This window comes from Anas acuta, chromosome 3 (assembly GCF_963932015.1).
Source record: "Anas acuta chromosome 3, bAnaAcu1.1, whole genome shotgun sequence".
Lineage (NCBI taxonomy): Eukaryota > Metazoa > Chordata > Aves > Anseriformes > Anatidae > Anas > Anas acuta.
In genome coordinates, this window is record NC_088981.1 from 82,574,987 (window position 1) to 82,593,412 (window position 18,426).

The 18,426-nt window shown below is 43.4% G+C and overlaps 3 protein-coding genes across 10 annotated transcripts in view; 2 read left to right on the plus strand and 1 right to left on the minus strand.

The window, feature by feature from the left end:
- Positions 1-816, plus strand: part of ME1 (malic enzyme 1) — a 173,240-nt gene extending 172,424 nt beyond the window's left edge. The window contains exon 14 of the mRNA XM_068678068.1: positions 457-816. Coding sequence (XP_068534169.1) covers positions 457-615 — 159 coding nt within the window. The 3' untranslated portion in view covers positions 616-816. The remainder of the gene's footprint in view (positions 1-456) is intronic.
- Positions 817-3,590: 2,774 nt separating this feature from the next.
- PGM3 (phosphoglucomutase 3) lies at positions 3,591-12,678 on the plus strand. The gene is made up of 13 exons (XM_068678082.1): positions 3,591-4,065; positions 4,494-4,699; positions 5,325-5,509; positions 5,984-6,051; positions 6,356-6,489; positions 6,657-6,852; positions 8,332-8,489; positions 9,321-9,404; positions 9,911-10,009; positions 10,360-10,476; positions 11,132-11,254; positions 11,613-11,786; positions 12,364-12,678. The coding sequence occupies exons 2-13, from the start codon at positions 4,496-4,498 to the stop codon at positions 12,448-12,450; spliced, it is 1,629 nt and encodes a 542-aa protein (XP_068534183.1). The 5' UTR covers positions 3,591-4,065; positions 4,494-4,495; the 3' UTR covers positions 12,451-12,678.
- Positions 12,679-13,523: 845 nt separating this feature from the next.
- Positions 13,524-18,426, minus strand: part of DOP1A (DOP1 leucine zipper like protein A) — a 61,429-nt gene continuing 56,526 nt past the window's right edge. For 5 of the 8 annotated variants that reach the window (XM_068678077.1, XM_068678078.1, XM_068678073.1 and 2 more), the window contains 4 exons: positions 18,193-18,357; positions 16,588-16,717; positions 15,842-15,901; positions 13,524-14,120 (listed from right to left, as the gene is read on the minus strand). In XM_068678077.1, the coding sequence (XP_068534178.1) occupies positions 13,815-14,120; positions 15,842-15,901; positions 16,588-16,717; positions 18,193-18,357 (661 nt within the window). In that variant the 3' untranslated portion in view covers positions 13,524-13,814. The remainder of the gene's footprint in view (positions 14,121-15,841; positions 15,902-16,587; positions 16,718-18,192; positions 18,358-18,426) is intronic. The other 3 variants (XM_068678079.1, XM_068678080.1, XM_068678081.1) reach the window with 1 other exon arrangement.

Consider the following 18,426-nt stretch of genomic DNA (forward strand, 5'->3'; position numbering starts at 1 on the left):
GCTGCACACTCAAAGGATTTTGGCCCTTCCTAATTACCAGTTGCCTGTTGAGAGAGTAAATCACACCCTTCATCCAGACACTATTCCCATTTGTTCCAGCCCTTGTTCTGGCCTATCAGAATAACTAACTACAGGGGATGCGTTCTGTTTATAGCTCAGGTTTTCCACAGGGAAGGAGGATTAATTTGTTTTTTACTGGAAAATGCAGAGAGGATGTGAATAGACTTTCAGTAACTGACAGTTTACCCAGCTGCCCCGGGGAGAGGAAGCTTTCAAATAACGTACTTATCCCAGTTCGTCCCTTAGTCAACCAGCATGTCAACCTTCTTTTCTTTCACAGATGAATGTCCAGATAAAAGACATCTTTCTATTCCTACTAATTCCTACTTTTAAGTCCTGTTAAATGTACTCAAATAGTTTATGAGCACTAACTAGGATTTTAATATATCATTTCAGATCGCAGAGGAAGCCTACAGGAATAACACTGCCTCCACCTATCCTCAGCCCAAGGACCTAGAAGCCTTCATCCAGTCTCAGATTTACAGCACTGATTATAACAGCTTCGTGGCTGACTCATATACCTGGCCTGAAGAAGCGATGAAAGTGAAACTGTAAATATTTAATGAAGAACAAACAGATTAACAGGAGAGAAAAAGCATTAAAATATTCAGAACATTTCTACCTAGTGAGCCTAAGAGTAGTTAATTTTTTAAGATGGAGAAGACTTTTTCTAAATTGTAATATTTGGTTAGAAACTCAGATTAAGAAGTCATATTAATTATACATGAGAAAATAAAAAATAATCTGAGAAAGGTATTTGTGTTGTTGTTTTTTTATTGTTATCGCACATGAAATATCCTACACTATGGTTTTCACAGATCCTTTTGTTATCAAAATAAGTGGTTGTACCTTCAGTTCAGAGTTTTGTCACAAGTGTCAATAAGAACTTAAGCAGAAAAATGGTAAATTACAATGGAAAATTAGGAAATACATACAGTGACTGTTCAATCCATTACAGGTCACAATGTAATTTGTATAAATTGTCAAGCAAATTAAAAAAAAAAAAAAAACATTTAAAGAATGGTAATTTTAGAACATTTTCCACCAAAGAGAAACCTTAGTGGTCACTCCTGTGTGGAGTAATGACAATTTTCTAATGAGACCTGAACAAGCAGAAACATGAGTTCACATATGATTACAATACTTCAATGTTACTCAACAGCAAAACTAAAATCCTATAAATTATCAGATTTCATTCTTCCCCAGCAAGATAACTGCCGTTTCAATACATTGCAATGGTTTGGCTTAAAGTTTGTGGAGTTACTTGCACTCCATTTTCTAGACAAAGAGAGAATATCAGGACATTACAAATAGGCTGCTGTTTGACAAAGTATTTTTCTTACAAATATCAGTCAGCTGGCTAGTAGGCTTCTTGTGTATTAAACCTAATGAATTGCTGTTTTATACATACCATATAGACCTCTGAATATTTCAGGCCAATATGTTTTTAAATACACATATTTCACATATTACACATATTACACACATACACATATTAATATCAATAATATTAATATTATTAAACGTAATACATTATTCTTTGTAACAAACTTCCAAATCATCCAGCTGATGTCTACTAAATGAATAAATATTATGAGGAAAGGCTCCATCATTATAGGAGAAGCAAACGCGTTAATTCTACATTTCTCTCACTAAGTACTGTCTAGCTCAGTTTCTTTGGAAGTTTTTAGAAGTCATTGACTAGTCATTATCTACCCACTAATTTCAACTGAAGGTATTTTCTTACTGTTCTGTTTTTTTTTTAACACTTTCTAATCTGTCAACCAGTTTTCAAATGATACCCAACCTTTATTTTTCTACACAGTGATTCCCTCTGCAAACCTCAACAGAAGCATTCGTGAGCACTCTCATGACCTGCATTATCTGGATTCAAAATTAGCATATCCAGAAATAAAAGTCATGAGTCTTTGGTTTTCCTTACAAGGAATCATGACTGGAGTGTACTATCAGCAGTTTCTTCCTTTAGAAAAAAATGAAGAATGCTCATGCTCACAGTAAAGCTTTAGACAGCGCTAACTGAATTGTCTGACCATTCTCCTGCACAGACTTTCTGGTCTACGTCAATGTTGCCTTTCAAATTTCCCTGTGATTGAAATCTCATGGATAAGGCCTATTTCTAAATCAGTTTGGTTTGCTGCTTTAAAGGAAATTTTTTTTTAAGCAGAAACAGGACTGAATGCAAATTCTTTCACTGTTTTTAAGTCCTGACCATGTGGAATCTGCACTGACATGCTGACACATCAATGTTTTAAACAAACAAAAAAAATCGCAATGAATTATTAGCTGTTATAGAATTACCACTCCATGAAAAATGTAATTTACTTTCTGGACAGTTCTGGAAACAAAGTGTACTTGAACATTTTGATTTATTTATTTTTGTCTGCTCTCATGCTTTAGAGGTATTTCTACAAAAATGAACTTTATTTGTCCAGACCTTCAGCTCTGCCACGGCTGCAGACTGCAGGTCCTGAATTCAAAAAGAGGAGAGAAATTTTCTGCCTCATTGCATAATAGGAAACCATACACATTTTTTACCTTATGAAAAAAAAAAATTAAAATTTCCTTGGTTTATTTGGAAAAAAAATCATTGGTATTAATTTTGTAGTCATTGGCAGAGTGTACTGAAACACTGTCATGAAAAAGCTGCTGTCAGAGTGCTTTGATTTTTAGATTTGAGCAGCCGAGCCTCAACAGCTCAACAGTAAGTGTGGTTTCATTGCTCTGTACCAATTTCCAAGTTATGGTGCTTAGTGACAAAGCGGAAGGCATCCGCTGGTGGTTCTTTACAGCACAGCTGCTTCAGACTTTTCAGTCACATTCTTCATCTACATATTATATTGATAACATCTAAATATGATAATCCATTGTATTATACATATAATATGGGGGGGGGGGGGGGAAGAGGAAACACTAAACTTTATTCATCTCATCTTAGGTGTTTTCCTTTCCAACATGCTTGGTCGTTATGCATAAGCATAAAATACAATGAGTTGAACAACTACTATTAAGAATTACTATTAATGTAACGAGACCATAATGAGATGATAGCAAAAGGATATTGGAAATGGTGCCAACAGCACTAAAAGATAGTACAGATAGTGCCCAAAGCTCACACGTGATGGAGTGAGGTGGGCTTTCTTTCCCCCCTCCGCTTTGTTTAAAAGCAAAATTAGATGTTAGATTTATTAGATATTAGATGTTAGATTTATTAGATATTATTAGATATTAGAATAAAAAAAGTGTTTATGATTGTACACACTGTATATAGAGGTACTGTCATTATTTTAAGCACGTATTCACTCTAAGAGATGAAGCATTCTCAGGATTATAGATGATAAACAGAATACGTGCATCTTAGACCAGGAGAAAACTGAGGTTATCGTGCCTGATCTCCTTTTTTTTTTTTCTCTTTATTTCCCTCTCTCAGAGGAGCCGCCATGAGGCGGGCGGGGGCGCGCACGCGCGCCGGGCTCCCGGCCACCGGCGGCCGTTGGGGTTGGTGGGGGGGGGGGCAGCACCAACGGTCGCCGCCGTTTGAAGCTCAACGGTCGCGGCGCGCGGGCTGCCTCAGGGAGAACCTCGCTGAGGCGAGGCGGGGCGGGGGCAGCCTCCATCCCTCCTTCACCCCCTGTGCCTGCGGGCTGGGGTCTCGCAGCCGCCGCCGGGGGTCCTGTCAGCGCCGGCTGCTGAGCGGGCGGAGCTCGGCCGCTACGTGGCTGTGCTGAGCCCGGAAGAGGAGGGCGGCGGCGGCTGAGGGCGGTGAGTCCGGGAGCCGCCCCCCTGCAAGCAACGCGGCTGAGCCCCGGGGGCTGCTCCTGGAGGGGTGTTCGGGTGGCACCCCCGGCCCAGAGCCTGCCAACGTTACGGGTCCTGGGAGCGACTCGTGTTCTGTCGTGTTCTGTCCGCGTTCACGCACCTGGCTGAGCTGCAGCCCGAAGAAGATACCCGCTGACACTGCCCGGAGCTTCCCTGCGATTTGCGAGGGTAAGAAGAGGGGCGGCGGGCTGCATCAGGGCTCAGGGGTTGGTGCGTGGAGCCGTGGTCACACGCAATGAGTGGCTAATGCTGAAGTGGGAAGCTCTTTGCCAGAGCTTTGCTGGGAGCCCTGCCAGTGGACAACTGAGAATTTCAGAGTTCCTCGGCTAAATTGCTTTATTGTCTTGTGATCTGATGAAATCTGGCTCTGCTCTGGTTATCTAGTGTTGCACTGGGAAAGCAGAGGCTCCTTCATGGGTTGCTCCCGTAGTGGTCCTCCTCACAGTCTCTCCAATGGGTTTATGGGCTATTGATGGTATTGTCTTGCCCTCAGTTTAAGATATCTGTAGCCTTCAAAATTAAATGAAGTGCAAACTGTGAAACTAACTTTAATGACTTGCTTCTCTCACAGGCATCTCTGCTGTTTCCTTCTCTAGAAATGGATTTTGAAGCACTGAAAAAATACTCAGCACTGCATCCTAAGCCTGCTGGACTCACCCTTCAGTATGGCACTGCTGGGTTCCGCAGCAAGGCAGAGCAGCTCGACCACGTCATGTTCCGCATGGGCTTGCTGGCAGCTCTCAGGTCCCGAGCCACAGGATCTACCATCGGTGTCATGGTTACAGCATCTCACAATCCTGAAGTAAGAACAAGCTTTTATTTTAAAAGACATCAGGTGGGGTCACTGGTGGAATCAAAGCCCCTCACAATAATGGGAACAAAAAGTACCCATAGGTCACGTCCTGCAGGTACCTGCACATCCTTAAGGGGTGTGTTCAGCCTGCTTCCTTGAAATATGATCTGTGGCATGTTTAACATTGCTTTTCCTCGAAAATATGGGAGAGTTCGTTTGCTGTCATGTGGAAAAGTAAATGCTGCAATGTAGGAAATTTGTAACATGGGCAAGGCCAGGAGTACCCTCGAGAAGATGAACATTTGAGCAAAATCTGGTATTTAAAAAAAAAAAAGTAAAATGCAGCAGTTTCAAACCAAACACTTAGACTGCTGTTGCTGTGGAGTATTCCTTAAGACATTTTAATGTCAAATGAACTTGATGCCAAAATTATAAGGGAGGGGGAATCTGTGACTTAATATACTGCTTATATTACTTTGGGGGATTGTTGGAGGTCGGAATAAATAGCTAAGCTATGGCTTTCCAGAAACATTGCATATTTAAAGAAGCAATGTGATTAAGCCTTGTGTCAGTTGTCTTCAAAGAGCTTTTAAGTTTCCCACTTTTAGTATGTTCTGTTCTGTTTCCTTCTAAGGAAGATAATGGTGTGAAGCTGGTTGATCCTCTCGGTGAAATGCTGCACCCTTCCTGGGAAGAATATGCCACCCAACTAGCAAATGCAGAGGAGCAAGAGTTACAGAAAACACTAACTGAGATCTGCCAAAAAGCAGCAGTGAACCAGCAAAAAGACGCTTCAGTGTTTCTTGGTAGAGACACCAGGTAATTACAAAATAGGTGTATGCTGCTTTTACAGAGGTGCCAGCAGCTCGTTCCTGAGGGCTGCAGAGAGCTAAGCACCCAGCAGCCACGTTGGGCCTTTGTTGGTTGCTATCATCACAAATCAGTGCCAGAAGCGTTCCAACATTGTTGCTGTATTAGCTTCTCTGATAATTACGAGAACTTCCTAGCACTGCTTCTGAATTGAACACTTTAGTGTTCTGTTTTGTGGGCACCATGTCACATCCAGGTGTGTTTTGAAGTTTACTCATATCCACAGTTCTTTAGTCTAGTGACTGTCAATTTTTTTTTTTATTGTTGACCCCTTCAGTAGAGAAAGGTATGGATTTCTTCATGTTGAATCTAAGTCCACTGGCAGGAAACCTGCTTTTCATAGTCATCTTCCACATGCGTTTCCTTTCCAAACCACACAAGTGTTTCCTGTAAAGGTTATCAGCTGTGTTTCTTGTTTTCCAGACCAAGCAGCAAGAAGCTTTCACAGGCGGTAATAGATGGTGTCTCTGTTCTGGGTGGCCAGTACCACGGTATGTTGAGCTTTTGTGGTTCTAGTCTGATGTCAGGTTTCTGTGTAAATGTGACCCTGCTGTGTAGACCTAATGCAGCAGCCCTGATGCCATTTCCACTTTTGTGTGTAACACTCTTCTTTCGGAAGAGTTGGATTGCTTTAATGCAAGGGGGTTCATCTTCTCTTAGCAGAACTTGAAAAATTTCTTGTGTGTTTCCTGTGTTGTGTTTGGTTACTGTAGAGTAGGAAATACCATACTGCTTTTAAGGATGAATTAATTCAGTGTTCTGTTTTTGAATATTGTGCCCTTTGTTTTATGTTAGATTATGGTCTGGTGACCACACCACAGCTACATTACGTGGTCTGCTGTCAGAACACCCGGGAGCAGTATGGGAAACCAACGCTGGAAGGTTATTACCAAAAACTATCCAGAGCTTTTATGGAACTGATAAAAAAGGTGAATACTGGTTCTTGTCTTCTTGCAAGTGTACGAAATGGGTATCTCCTGATTGTTAGCCTGTTTGGGTCTGAAATTTGGAATTCAGCACGTTTCTGGGTGTGGTGAGGGTGCCTATGGTGTCACTCGGGTATGAGTTCCCTTTGCCTTTCTTCCTGTGTGCCAAGTCTCCCGGCTCTGGAGAGGGTCAGCGGCATCTGAAGATTGACTGTGCCAATGGTATCGGAGCCCTGAAGCTGTCGGAGATGCAGCCCTACCTCCCAAAGGAGGTGCTAGTTCACATCTATAATGACGGAACCAAGGAGAAACTCAATCACTTGTGCGGTGCAGATTTTGTAAAAGTTCACCAGAAGCCACCTAAAGGTACGTAGTCAGTATTTTTACATCCATTTATCTCCTCTCCAGATCTGAAAGTGCAGGGTGTAGCAGCTACAGGTGAGCTGAGCTCCCTGCTTTCTTACTTAGTGACTGTATGAGTGATTCTGCTCGTGTGATGGAAAGAGGGAATCCTCTGGCAGTTTTGGGCACAATCCTAGGTCAAAACTGTTTGGAGATCTGTGATGGGCTGATACGTGACCTGAATGTTAAACTGGTGGAGCCCAAGGATCAGCGAGGACATGAGCTTAGTTTTATCTCCTGATGTGTTATCAGGAAATGTTGATATTGTGGGCTGGGCTCGCAGAGGCTTCCCCAGGTTCCTGAGAAAGAGCTGGCGTAATTAACTCCTTGGTGCCAGCAAAGTGACGGATTGACCTCACCCAGGGGAAGATGACTTGAACCAGCTGCCTGCAGAGAGCAGCAAGGAAAATCCCCGAAGTGGGAGAACAGAGGCTGCTTTGAATATTAGATTACCTGAGGCTAAACCGGGCTCTCCAGTCAACAACTGCACCCTCGCCTCAGCTGTTCACCATGTCTGGACATGGCGGTACAGCAGCATTGCCCCCTTGCATGCTGCTTGCAGGCACGTTTGGGGTTCCTGCGCTTCGCAGGACAAAAGGTGTCAGCAGCGTGGGTGGGTTTTCTGGTCTGCTTGTGTGCTAAGTCTGTTCCCCCAAGAAGGGGTTGCAGGGTGCGGAGCATCCTTTGGAGCTCTGAGCTACGCTCCTAATGGGCTCTGAAATCGGCCTAGGGATGGCCAGATGCAATGTTCCTGAGAAGTGAACTCAGGTTAACACAAGGAAGGGTCTTGGTCAGCATCTTGGAGAAGAAAAGCCAGGTGTACCTTAATAAAAGAGCATTTCATTTCCATGTGCTCTGTCATACGGTGACTGCTTCCTAGCCATTTCTGTATTGGCACTAAGCCTAGAAAGGTTTTGAGGTTGGCACTCTGCATGTGTTAGACACACTGCTGAATAAATCGAATAGCGAGCCAGCAAAGCATGAGGTGTTCTCAGGCCACCACATCCACTTACAGGTTTTGTTGAGCTCTGAGGGTTGCTGGTGGTTGCTTTGGAGTGGGATTGTTTTACCAGCGTTGGGGTTTGCGGGCTGTCTGTTGCCGCAACTCTACTGCAGTGACGGTGTCGCTGATGGGTGTGTGTTTGCCTTCTGCTGGGACAGCGCCTCGGGTCCCAACGGGAGCGAGGTGGCGGTACGGGTCTGTCTGGTGGAAACAGAATACAATTAAGAAGTCTAAACTATAGTAGTTTAGTAAACTGTAGCCATTTAGTACAGCGTCACTGTTGCAAGCTTCTTGGTAACAGCAGTATCAGTTTTTGACCATCGATTTTGTGTGTGTCTGCACAGAGCCAATTTCTGGACGAGATCTGCACTGGGGCTAATTTAAACGTGTTGTAACCTTTTTTCCCATCTCTAACTCACATTTCTAACTCTGTGCACTAGGGCTAGACATGAAGCCTAATGAGAGATGCTGCTCGTTCGATGGCGATGCAGATAGAATTGTGTATTACTACACGGACACAGCTGGCCATTTTCACCTCATAGATGGAGATAAAATAGCAACTTTAATTAGTATCTTCCTTAAAGAACTTCTTGCCAAGGTAACTTTAACGTATGAATTGAATGCCCTTGCTTTAAATAGAGAAAAGTGTAAAATACTTGAAAAGAGCTGTGTTAGTTTGTACCCACGTGTTTTTTTTTACATATACCTAAAGTAAACCCGCTTTGAAGAGATGTTTTGTACCTCGTTGGCATGGCAAAAATGTTACTTTTTATAAGACTGTGACTCCCAGGCTCCAGATTTTTATTTGAGCACTGAAATTTGAACCTTGAAGCTTTTCTTAGTGAGAGAACTTTTCCACTTTGTGTTGAACGTAGTGATTTTCCATTTTCTTATTTTAATATCTTTCATTATTTTTTGGGTTCAGTACTCAGTGCTTCCATGAAACTGGATAAATGTTGAGCATTCTACTTGCATGAGAACTTATGACAGTCATGGGGTTTGTATGACATCATTCTAAAACTAGTATCCGTAGCACAGCATCCATCCTCCCCAGGGAATAGAGGGGAAAAAACAAAGAAACAAACAAAAAAAAAAACATGCTTTTTTAGAAATTCTCCTAATTCTCCTAGTCTTGGTGTTAATGATGGATGCTCAGTTTGCAGAGCCCAAGGTCCCTGAGTGGAGTGATGCTTCAAGCCAGCCACAAAAACTGTCAAACACAAAGACTTGAATAAGATTCCTGTTGTCTTAAACATGTGGATGGTGTCTGATGTGTGAGCTAATGCCCTGATACCCAGGAGTTTTAAGAGTCTGTAGGAGAACGTAGGTCTAGACCTGCACAAGTCTTCTGATTCTCCTTCCATTTGTCCTACCCCCTCTGACTGCATGCCTGGGGACAGTAAAGTGCTTTGCTTCTTGGTTTGCTCAGGTGGGACAGACGTTGAAGATGGCAGTAATACAAACAGCCTACGCCAATGGGAGTTCAACACGGTACCTTGAGGAAACACTGCAGGTATTCTCTAACTTATTCCTGGTAGTGTTCTGCTGATGTTGTTTACTTTTCTAGTAAGTGTTACTGTAACATGATCATTAGGAAAGCTTAACCTCGGCTAAAACAAATGACTCTTTAAAACCTGCAGCAGTTACTACATTAGTGGCGGGAAAGGAGATTTGGAAGAACAGAGCTGAAAAATGCTAGTCAGCTTTCACTACTTTAAAAGAAAAAAAAAGGTTTGGCAAAAATTAAACAAAATTAGGATTTCCTTGGTTGTGGTTTTTGTTTTTGAATCAACCTTTATTTCCATTTGAAGAAATGAAATCCTCTTTTTTTCGTGCAGTTTGCTGAAGTAACGGATAATTTAAGCTCTTGGAAGCTCAGTAGCTGTGAAACGCAGCGTGGTTAGTTTGTTTGTCACTTCATTTGTGACATTTGTTTGTCACTTCAGCTGCAGTTACCATCTGCTGACCAGAGTGAGTCTGTAACACTGTTTATATTCTCTGTATATCTCTGTGTTATAGGTGCCTGTTCACTGTGTCAAAACTGGAGTGAAACACCTGCATCACAAAGCTCAGGAGTTTGATGTTGGTGTTTATTTTGAGGCAAATGGACACGGGACAGTAAGTACGAGCATGCAATGCATCATCTCTGCAGCCAAGACATACACAAAGTGTCAAATTAGTCTGAGAATGAGTTCTTTTCACTGTCTTCTTACAGTTATCAATGAGATTTTTCTCTCCTTGCTTGAGAGCAGGCTTGTTTTCTGCCTTCATTCTTTATCATAGCAGTGCCACTGCCTTTTCTGTGGGGGGGAAGCAAATTCATAGAAGCAAACCTTAATGACAATTATTTGGGTTGGCCTAAGTGGGAGAAGGCTTTCTTCTTTTTCCCCCTTGCTATGTCAGCTTTCCTCCTTGATGTGGGCTGGTCTTGACAAGCTTTTCTTTTTTTTTTCTTTTTTTAATTCTAGGTGCTCTTCAGCAAAGCTGCTGAAAATACAATAAGACAACTGGCAAAAGATGAGAAAGATGATGCAAAAAGAGAAGCAGCGAAGGTGCTTGAAAACCTAATTGACCTCATTAATCAGGTAAAAGCTGAGAGAAATAAATCACTATAGGGACAGTCATGGGGCTAACGCTGTTCAGGGCCAGTTGGAGCAGGAAGTACCGTGCCATGATGGAAAGCAAGAGGAAAGGGGCAGTAGCAGTCTTCAGAAAGATGTAAAACTTTCTCGGGAATGGATGCAGAATGCTTTAGTCTGGCGTAGGCTTCTGGGTTCAGAATCAAAAGAGGGAATAGGATGGCAGGAGAACCTGGTGATAGTATGGGACTTGTTTATGATTCAATAGCAATTCATCTTTCAGCTGATGTTTTCGGTAGGGGAGGGTGGAGACACTCCCTTGTCTGTGCAGCCATGGGGATTCCCATGTGTCCTAGCACAGCCAGTGTTTTTCTGGGAGTAGTGCCCAGTCACACTTCAGGGGCCAGCTTTAAGCATCCTAACCCCAGAACAGAGGTGAGGTGCCGGTTCTCACTAGGAAAGTTGCACAAGTGTGCTGCAGTTATCCTTACCACAAACAAAGTGTGTAGAAAAACAGGAGAAAAAGAAAATCCTACCCAAACCGAGACAAATGGGCTGGCTGTGCATTCGCTTTCTTCATGTGGAAACTAACTGATCAAATCACGCCTTCATTTCTGCACTGCTGAGTTCTCCAGTTCTTCCCTTTCCTCCCTGCTCACAGACAGTGGGTGACGCCATCTCAGACATGCTGGTGATCGAAGCCATCCTGTCCCTGAAAGGTCTGACTGTGCACCAGTGGGATGCCTTCTACACCGACTTCCCAAACCGGCTGCTCAAAGTTCAGGTAAGTTATGTATGTTTCTTGGAAATACGCTTACGCAAAGATAGAATCCTGCCTTGTAAATCAGTACTTCTGTTCCACTTTGCCTGTGGCTGACAAGATCTGAGCATTCTGGGTGAGAGAGACAGGCTCAAGTGTTGCTCTGCTATAGGTCAAAATTTAACTGTCCTGTTTTTTCGCTCAGCAGCTGGACTTTTCTTCCTGTGCCACTTAGAAGAACTGTCCTTAAGTTAGCCACAGGCAATGGGACAAACTGTGCTCTGGTTCCGACAGTGCCACACACCAAAGCCTAAAGCCCTCTTACCAGTGGCCTGCTTCATTCTGCCCTCAGGGCAATCCAGGAAGTCTGTTTCTGTTGCAGGTTGCCGACAGACAAGTTATTGACACAACAGACGCAGAAAGACGGGCAGTTACACCTCCAGGGCTACAAGAGAAAATCGATGCCTTGGTGAAGAAGTACAAGTTCTCACGAGCATTTGTCCGTCCGTCGGGAACAGAAGATGTTGTTAGGATATACGCCGAAGCAGACACGCAGGTCAGAACTTAAACAACTTGTGTGTAAGCACTGGGGGATGGTAATTACATCAAATGCAACAGGTACCAGACTTAGCAAAGAACTTGGTGATCAAAAGAAGATCTCTTCAGATTTTCTTAGATTTATAAAAGCGATGTTTAATGTTCTTAACATCTAACTCTAAAAGGCAGATATTTCCAAAGGCAGATTTGACGCTAAATTTTGAAAAGAAAGTCAACCTTCTGAGAACTGAGGATTGAGACAAAAGTTACCTAGGCAGCCAGTAACTGCATGATTTCTTAAGAGGCAGAAAAAAAAATCAAAGCAAACTTTGGATGCCCTTAAGAATTAAAACATATGTGAACTTAAAAGTTGCAAACGTTGCCACCCAAAGCTCTTAAAACAGTCATAGCTCACACCCCCATCTTCATGACCACGGTCATGAAGGCACCTCAACATGACACAGAAATAAGGGAAAAACAGTACTTGCATGAACTAACTGTTCAGTGCTCTGGCTGTAGCATTGCATATTCATTCTAAATTTATTCTAAACTCCCACTCCTGACACCGGTGTAACTAATTTCACAATACTCCACAGGAGAATGCTGATGCCCTTGCCCATGAAGTAAGCCTGGCCGTTTACCACCTCGCCGGTGGAAGAGGAGCACCACCCCAGCCGCTATAACAATACGACTGCACCTGAAGTTCATAAAATGACTTTTTTAAAAATAATCATTTTCCTACCATTGGCTAATGTGGATGTACTGAACTCTTCTTGATTGTTGCAAGGATTAATCAGAACTGAGCAGAACGTTATTCTGGTTATTTCTTACCTCTGATACACCTTACCTCTTACTGCTGGAGGATGGGAGAGGAGGGTGTTCAATGCCTGACACTGACCTGCTGGCAGCACCAGCTCAGCATCTGGGGGTGGTTCACGTCCAGAGCAAAGCTGCAGCTCCAGCCCTCAGACTGATGAACCACCTGCTGCACTGCCAGCAGCGCAGCTCCCAGCAGCTCCAGTGGAGGCTCACTGGAGATGAGGCTCCCTTCAGCCTTACAGCAGCCAGGCACGGGCTGCATTCTGACATGAGGCAGTAACAGGTACATAGTGACACTGCAGCATTCAGCAGCTGGTACTCAGATTAATTAAAAGGGATTAATTAAAAGGGACCAGCTTTCACTGATTACCATGACTCTCGTAGGCTAACTGCTGCATTCATATTTTAGCATTACTGTGACAAATTCCCTGCCCCCTCCCCAAGCCACAGGCTGTCAGGCTGTGCCTGAAGGCCGGCTCCCCCACCCTGAGGGCTGTGGGATGGCTGCTGCACAAACAGCTCCTCTGCTGCCCCCACACCCAAAGGCTGTGCTGGGCTGGAGCCTGAGTTCACTTCAGCGGCAACACCACGATGAGAGAGTGTTTGCAAATAATACGTCTTATTGCAATAATAGCTTTTTTTTTTTTTATATGAACTTAACATATGGCTTAAAAATGATCATAAACACTATTACTGCAACTGCTTTTTTAAGTCTGATTTCTGTGACCTTTCCTACTCCCCTTCAGTGTGAGGGGGCTGAGCTAACGGGATGGCACACTTTGAATACACAGGCATTGCTCGTCCACGTCTTTCAGTTATCTACCTCCGACAAAGATACTAACTGCATTAACTCTCAGCATGGCCTTCTGGAGATTGTGAAATAAGCACAAGTTCCAACAGATCAAAAAAAAAAAAAGACAAATAAACTGGAAACAAATTGAAAAAAATGTGCACCTTGTATTTTTTAGGATTTTTTTTTTTTAAGACAGAACTCAAGACAACAAAATGTGTACTGTAAATAGTAGGCACCGTAATCAATATGAGCCACCAATAATTACACTTGATTCAGGCCACATCCAGAACTCTTATTTACAAATATTTAACTTAAATACAACATTAAGTATTTCATTACATACAAAGTAAGAAAAGAATACTATACACCCGGGAAAGATACAGTATTTCTTTTAAATAGGTACATTACATGTAGGCTGAACAGAACCGGTTTGGTTCACGTTTTTATGACCCCTTCAAGGAAATCCTTCTCCACCATTTCTTCTATCTTCTGCCTCGCTTTGCTGGAGAACTGCTTGAGGTTCTCCATCTTTATGTCCTTGTTCGGGAAGCAGTTGGGGTAAAGGACAGGGCTCCCTGAGTGTCCAACACACCTGCTTGTGACTTTGCTGTTAAAAACTTGGCTGAGTACGTTAAAGAAAGGCAAGAGCTGCTCAATGCTGCGAACAGTGTAGATGGTTAAAAGCAAGTGGCCTGGCTCCCAGCTTAGTGTTTTCCCTGAGCTGTCCTCTTCTGGGTTTTTCTGTAAATAGAGAGAAACAGGAAATAATGCAGGACAAAACAAGAAATACAGGCACAAATAAGAGGCTAATGCCTGATAAAGTATTTTTCCTTATCCTAGAACTATTTATCCCAGCAACAAAGTACACAGAGGCTGCCGCGCAGCTTTCGGAGCAGATCTGCTCCCTGTTACCGCTTGGCTGGAGCCCTTTGGAGGCGGCACCAGGCGAACACTTGCCTCCGCTGCCCCTCTATCTGCTCTGTAAAGCAGGCTGCATTTCTGAGACAGCCCTCAGGCTGCATCCTACAGCCCGTGGCAGGGACAATAAACCCCTCAGGGTGTTAGAATGGAAATGAAGCATTTTCATTTTGTAGCTTGAGTTCCAAATTTTCAGAAGAATAAAGGCAGTGCTGCTTCAAATACCATAACTAGCACATCTGGAGGCTCTGCGCAGACACCTCACTAGCACGTCAGGAAGTTCTCGCAATGCAGCCCAGTTCAGCTGCTCATCAGGTGCTCCCACAAGCCCCTGACTACACACCTTGCACTTCACGGGGAGAATTTCAAGGGAAAGAACTTCAGGAGCACCACCACTGAAGGCAGCGGTCACACACCCAATGCTTGCAGTCAGTGTCCTGGTATAACAACTGTTCAGGGTCACCTTAAACGTCTGCATGCTGAAGTATCTGAGCACTAACATCCAGCTGCTCTTGGGTCCAAGAACCCCATGGGCTGTGCAGCCACCACGGGTGTGGGCCCTGATGCCAAGGAGCAGGCTCAGTAATGAAGGGAGAACAAAGAGGAGTGGAGCATATGGTAAGGATTAGTGATGGCACAGCCTTTGAGCAGATTTCTTCGAGAAATGGTATTTAGCAAATACAATTTTTGTCCTTCAAATAAAAGCAACTGTCTGTTCCAATTCAGGAGCCTGTGACATCTGTTTCACAAAGCAATTAGATTAAATATGAACACATTCAGCATTTCAGTCTGGTTGTTTGGCTCCCTGTCACAGGAAACAATTATTACAGCTATACTGCTTATTCTCTACGGTATTTCTAGAAAAGAAAGGCTGCAAAATAAGCTAGAACAAAATAAAGACTACATTCCAACACAGAGTTGACAATGCCTCCTACAGAAACTGCTAATTTTTGTAATTTAAAACTTTCCCATCAGATTCATGGAAGAGAGACTTTTCGGTACCGGTCTCCGCTGTGCTCTGTACAACCCCGCGAGGAGCACGGAGCGGCTCCAGCATGCGGCCGGCAGCAGCGTACCCGGCAGTCAGCCGCGTGGGTGCATGTGCAAACACCGCTGGTGCCTCTGAGCAATGAAATACAATCTGTCCAAGCCATTTCCTCACAGCAGCATCTTTGCCAACACCGCTACCTCCTCAGATACTAAAAGCAACAGTTAATTTGACACAGACTGGGTTAGGGATTGTTTCATGCCTGCTTTCTGTTTGGCATAATTATTTCACAAGGATTCGTGAAGATGATTCCTTTTAGAACAAAAAACTAACTTTTTGCAATCTATTCATGTAGGAAACCAACTTAAAAGTAAATTTATGAGCCATCTATAAAGATGAGGGCCCTTAGGATTACTTCACTTCAAAAATAGCTCGCTTTGTCCTCTAAAAAGACTCCTCTCTTTCAGTTCAGAAAGTCAAATGCTACCCAGGGCCTCGAGGTGATGGTGTTATGGTGAGCTTATTTCACAACTCAAGCATCAAAGGCCACCCTCACCTGATGCTTGGCCATCTCCAATCCCTCCAAAACCACCGTCTTAAAGTCCTCCTGTTTGTCCTGTGGAAGGAAAGAGGAGAACTTTCAGACTGCATTTCATATATGGAAATCATACGCTGCCATGAAGGCTGTGCAGTTGGTTGGGTGCCGTGTTTCAGCAGGAAGTTGCTGGCCCCCAAGAGCGCGTTGGCCAGGAACGGCAGAGAGGGGCTCATGGGGCCAAGACACTACTAAACAATGACAGCACTGTCAGGTTGTTCTGTTTATGGCCAGCAGTGCCGAAGGAGGTTTTTAAGCACACTCCCCTCAGACAACAGAGCCTAAGAAACACCCCACTGCATGAATCAGAGCATTAGTCAGAGCGCCCCGAGGCAGAATTAAAGCCAACTGAAACACTTTGCTCAGAAACAGTATTTTCTAAGAAAAACACAGCTACATGCGACAGTGTCCTCCTCTGCTCCAAGAAGAAATGGCCTGGAAATCCGTATTCATTACCTCGTGGTCATCTCACCCCGTATTGAGTGAACAGAAAAAATTATTCAAAGTCACTGACTTTTTTTTTTTTTTTTTTTGTTAAATAAACCTACCTACGTCTTTGTCTGATGCTGGCCTGAGATTACACCAGCAGGAATCTCCCATGCTGGATAAGCTCCTTTCCATTCTCCATTGAAATAAACACTCAGACATACAGTAACTTGCAGCACTAAGCTCTCACTGAAAAGCAGAGCCGGATAGAAGCAGCGTACCTTTGCTTTTTTTCGCAACAGCTTTGCCAGACGCACCACGTAAGGTTTGAATTCCCTCTGGTGTGTACCCTGTCTTCGTACCTCCAAGCCTGAATCATCTGATGCTTCTGGAATAAAAGCCCAGCGATACCTGTCATGAGATAACACAAGCAGACGTTATCCTTACTGAACACGCAGCCTTTTCTGCTGGATCTAAGAACAGGAGAGGATGAGGAAATCTAGTTAACTATCAAAGAAAAAGGTACAAAAACCAAAAGCCAATATTTGACAGGAATAGCGAAGCCACACTCTGAAAAGCGGAAGGGAACATGGCTGAGAAAGGTAGCGTTGTTTTTCTCCTTTAGTATTTCTTGAAGTATCTAGGGAAAAATACTTCAGCAAAACCAGAAGTAATAATACTTGCATCTTTATTATGTGCAAGGGAACCAAAAGTGACTCTAAATTATAAAACATGTAAGTTACTTAAAACACTTGTGCATTTGTGATACTTTGAATAACATGCCGGATGTTCTCTATATACTGGGTTGATACGAGGAATTAATTTATTTTATCTATTCACAGGCCAAAAGGATAAAACAAACCATTCCCTCCCCTTCTGCTCACTGCACTGCCAAGACTGGCTACCTGCATTATAAACTATACAGGAAATTGAAGTTTCCGTCCTCAGGGCTCCTGTCCAAGTCTCTGTGAGAACTCTAAGGGACAGCATGATTCAGCATGACGGCTGTCTTTCCAGAAAGGCACGGTAATGACCTTAATAAAACTGGTTTGACTAATAGTGGAGATTAGGACAGCACAGAGAGCTTGGCAAGAATTATGAGCGAAACCCCCAGAAAATAAAACAAATCAAGGAACCTTTAGATTAGCTTTAGATTTATGGATAGTTCAGGTCACAAAGTGACAGTGTACAAGTCCTTCCACCTTCTAGCACCCACAAGGATCTTTAGAATGCCAGGTCAATCAGAGCTGACCAAATATCTCCACCATGCAGCATCAAGGAAGAGAAGAAATACTTGGTTTTGTCCTGTGCTGCTTCTCACTTTTGCAGTCTTCAGCATTGTTCTATGTTCATTTTTTTTTCCAAACGGAATAGGAGTGCAGAGGCACTGTGCAAGCAGTTTGCATGCATGAACGCTGCTGCTCTAAACCAACCTGGAGAGCCCCCTCTACAAGCAGGTTTGTTGCTGCATATTCCAGTCAGCTCACACAGGAGTTAATTTAAGTGAAATCATACTGGGATCATACTGTCATCTGATCTGATGACTTAGTCACTGAGACACGTGGGTGTACTTTGGGTTCTCAGACATTACTGCAACTAAATACTTGAAAAACAAAATATTTGATTTAAGTTGCTATTACTCATTAGCTCGCAGGTGTGGAGAATCTCAAGCCACAGCTAAATCAAAACAGCTTCAAATCATCTGCTGGGCAGTGTCATTTGCTCTGGGGGCCACTCTGCCATTGGCAGGGGTTGGACTGTGGGCTACTCTGGATGAAAACCAGAAAGGGAAAAGAAATTGGAAAATGCAGATTTTAAACATGAGAATTTTACCAAGAGGCACAGATAAACATCCAGAAACCTAGACGATAGCATCTTTTACTCACATCTGAAATTGAGGAAGGTTTTCAGATGGCAAAGCTAGGGCCAAATCCAGGAATTTGCAAGCAGACAAGTACAGGTTCAGCCATCTCTGGCTGTTGTAGGATGTGGAGAAACCATTTCCTCCTGTGTATGTTGTCTCTAGACCAGCAACGGATGGGCCAGAAGTCCTAAAATAAAGTACCGCAGACAGGTAAGTCATCATGGGAAGATCCTCCTTCTGTGATTGCCTTTACGAA

What these genes read in the sequence shown, in the direction of transcription:
- PGM3 (XM_068678082.1), top strand. Translation starts at nt 4,496, where the DNA reads ATGGATTTTGAAGCACTGAAAAAATACTCAGCACTGCATCCTAAGCCT. An exon ending in TTTCTTGGTAGAGACACCAG is followed by an intron (nt 5,510 to 5,983) that starts GTAATTACAAAA and finishes CTTGTTTTCCAG; the next exon opens with ACCAAGCAGCAAGAAGCTTT. An exon ending in AGGCAAATGGACACGGGACA is followed by an intron (nt 10,010 to 10,359) that starts GTAAGTACGAGC and finishes TTTTAATTCTAG; the next exon opens with GTGCTCTTCAGCAAAGCTGC.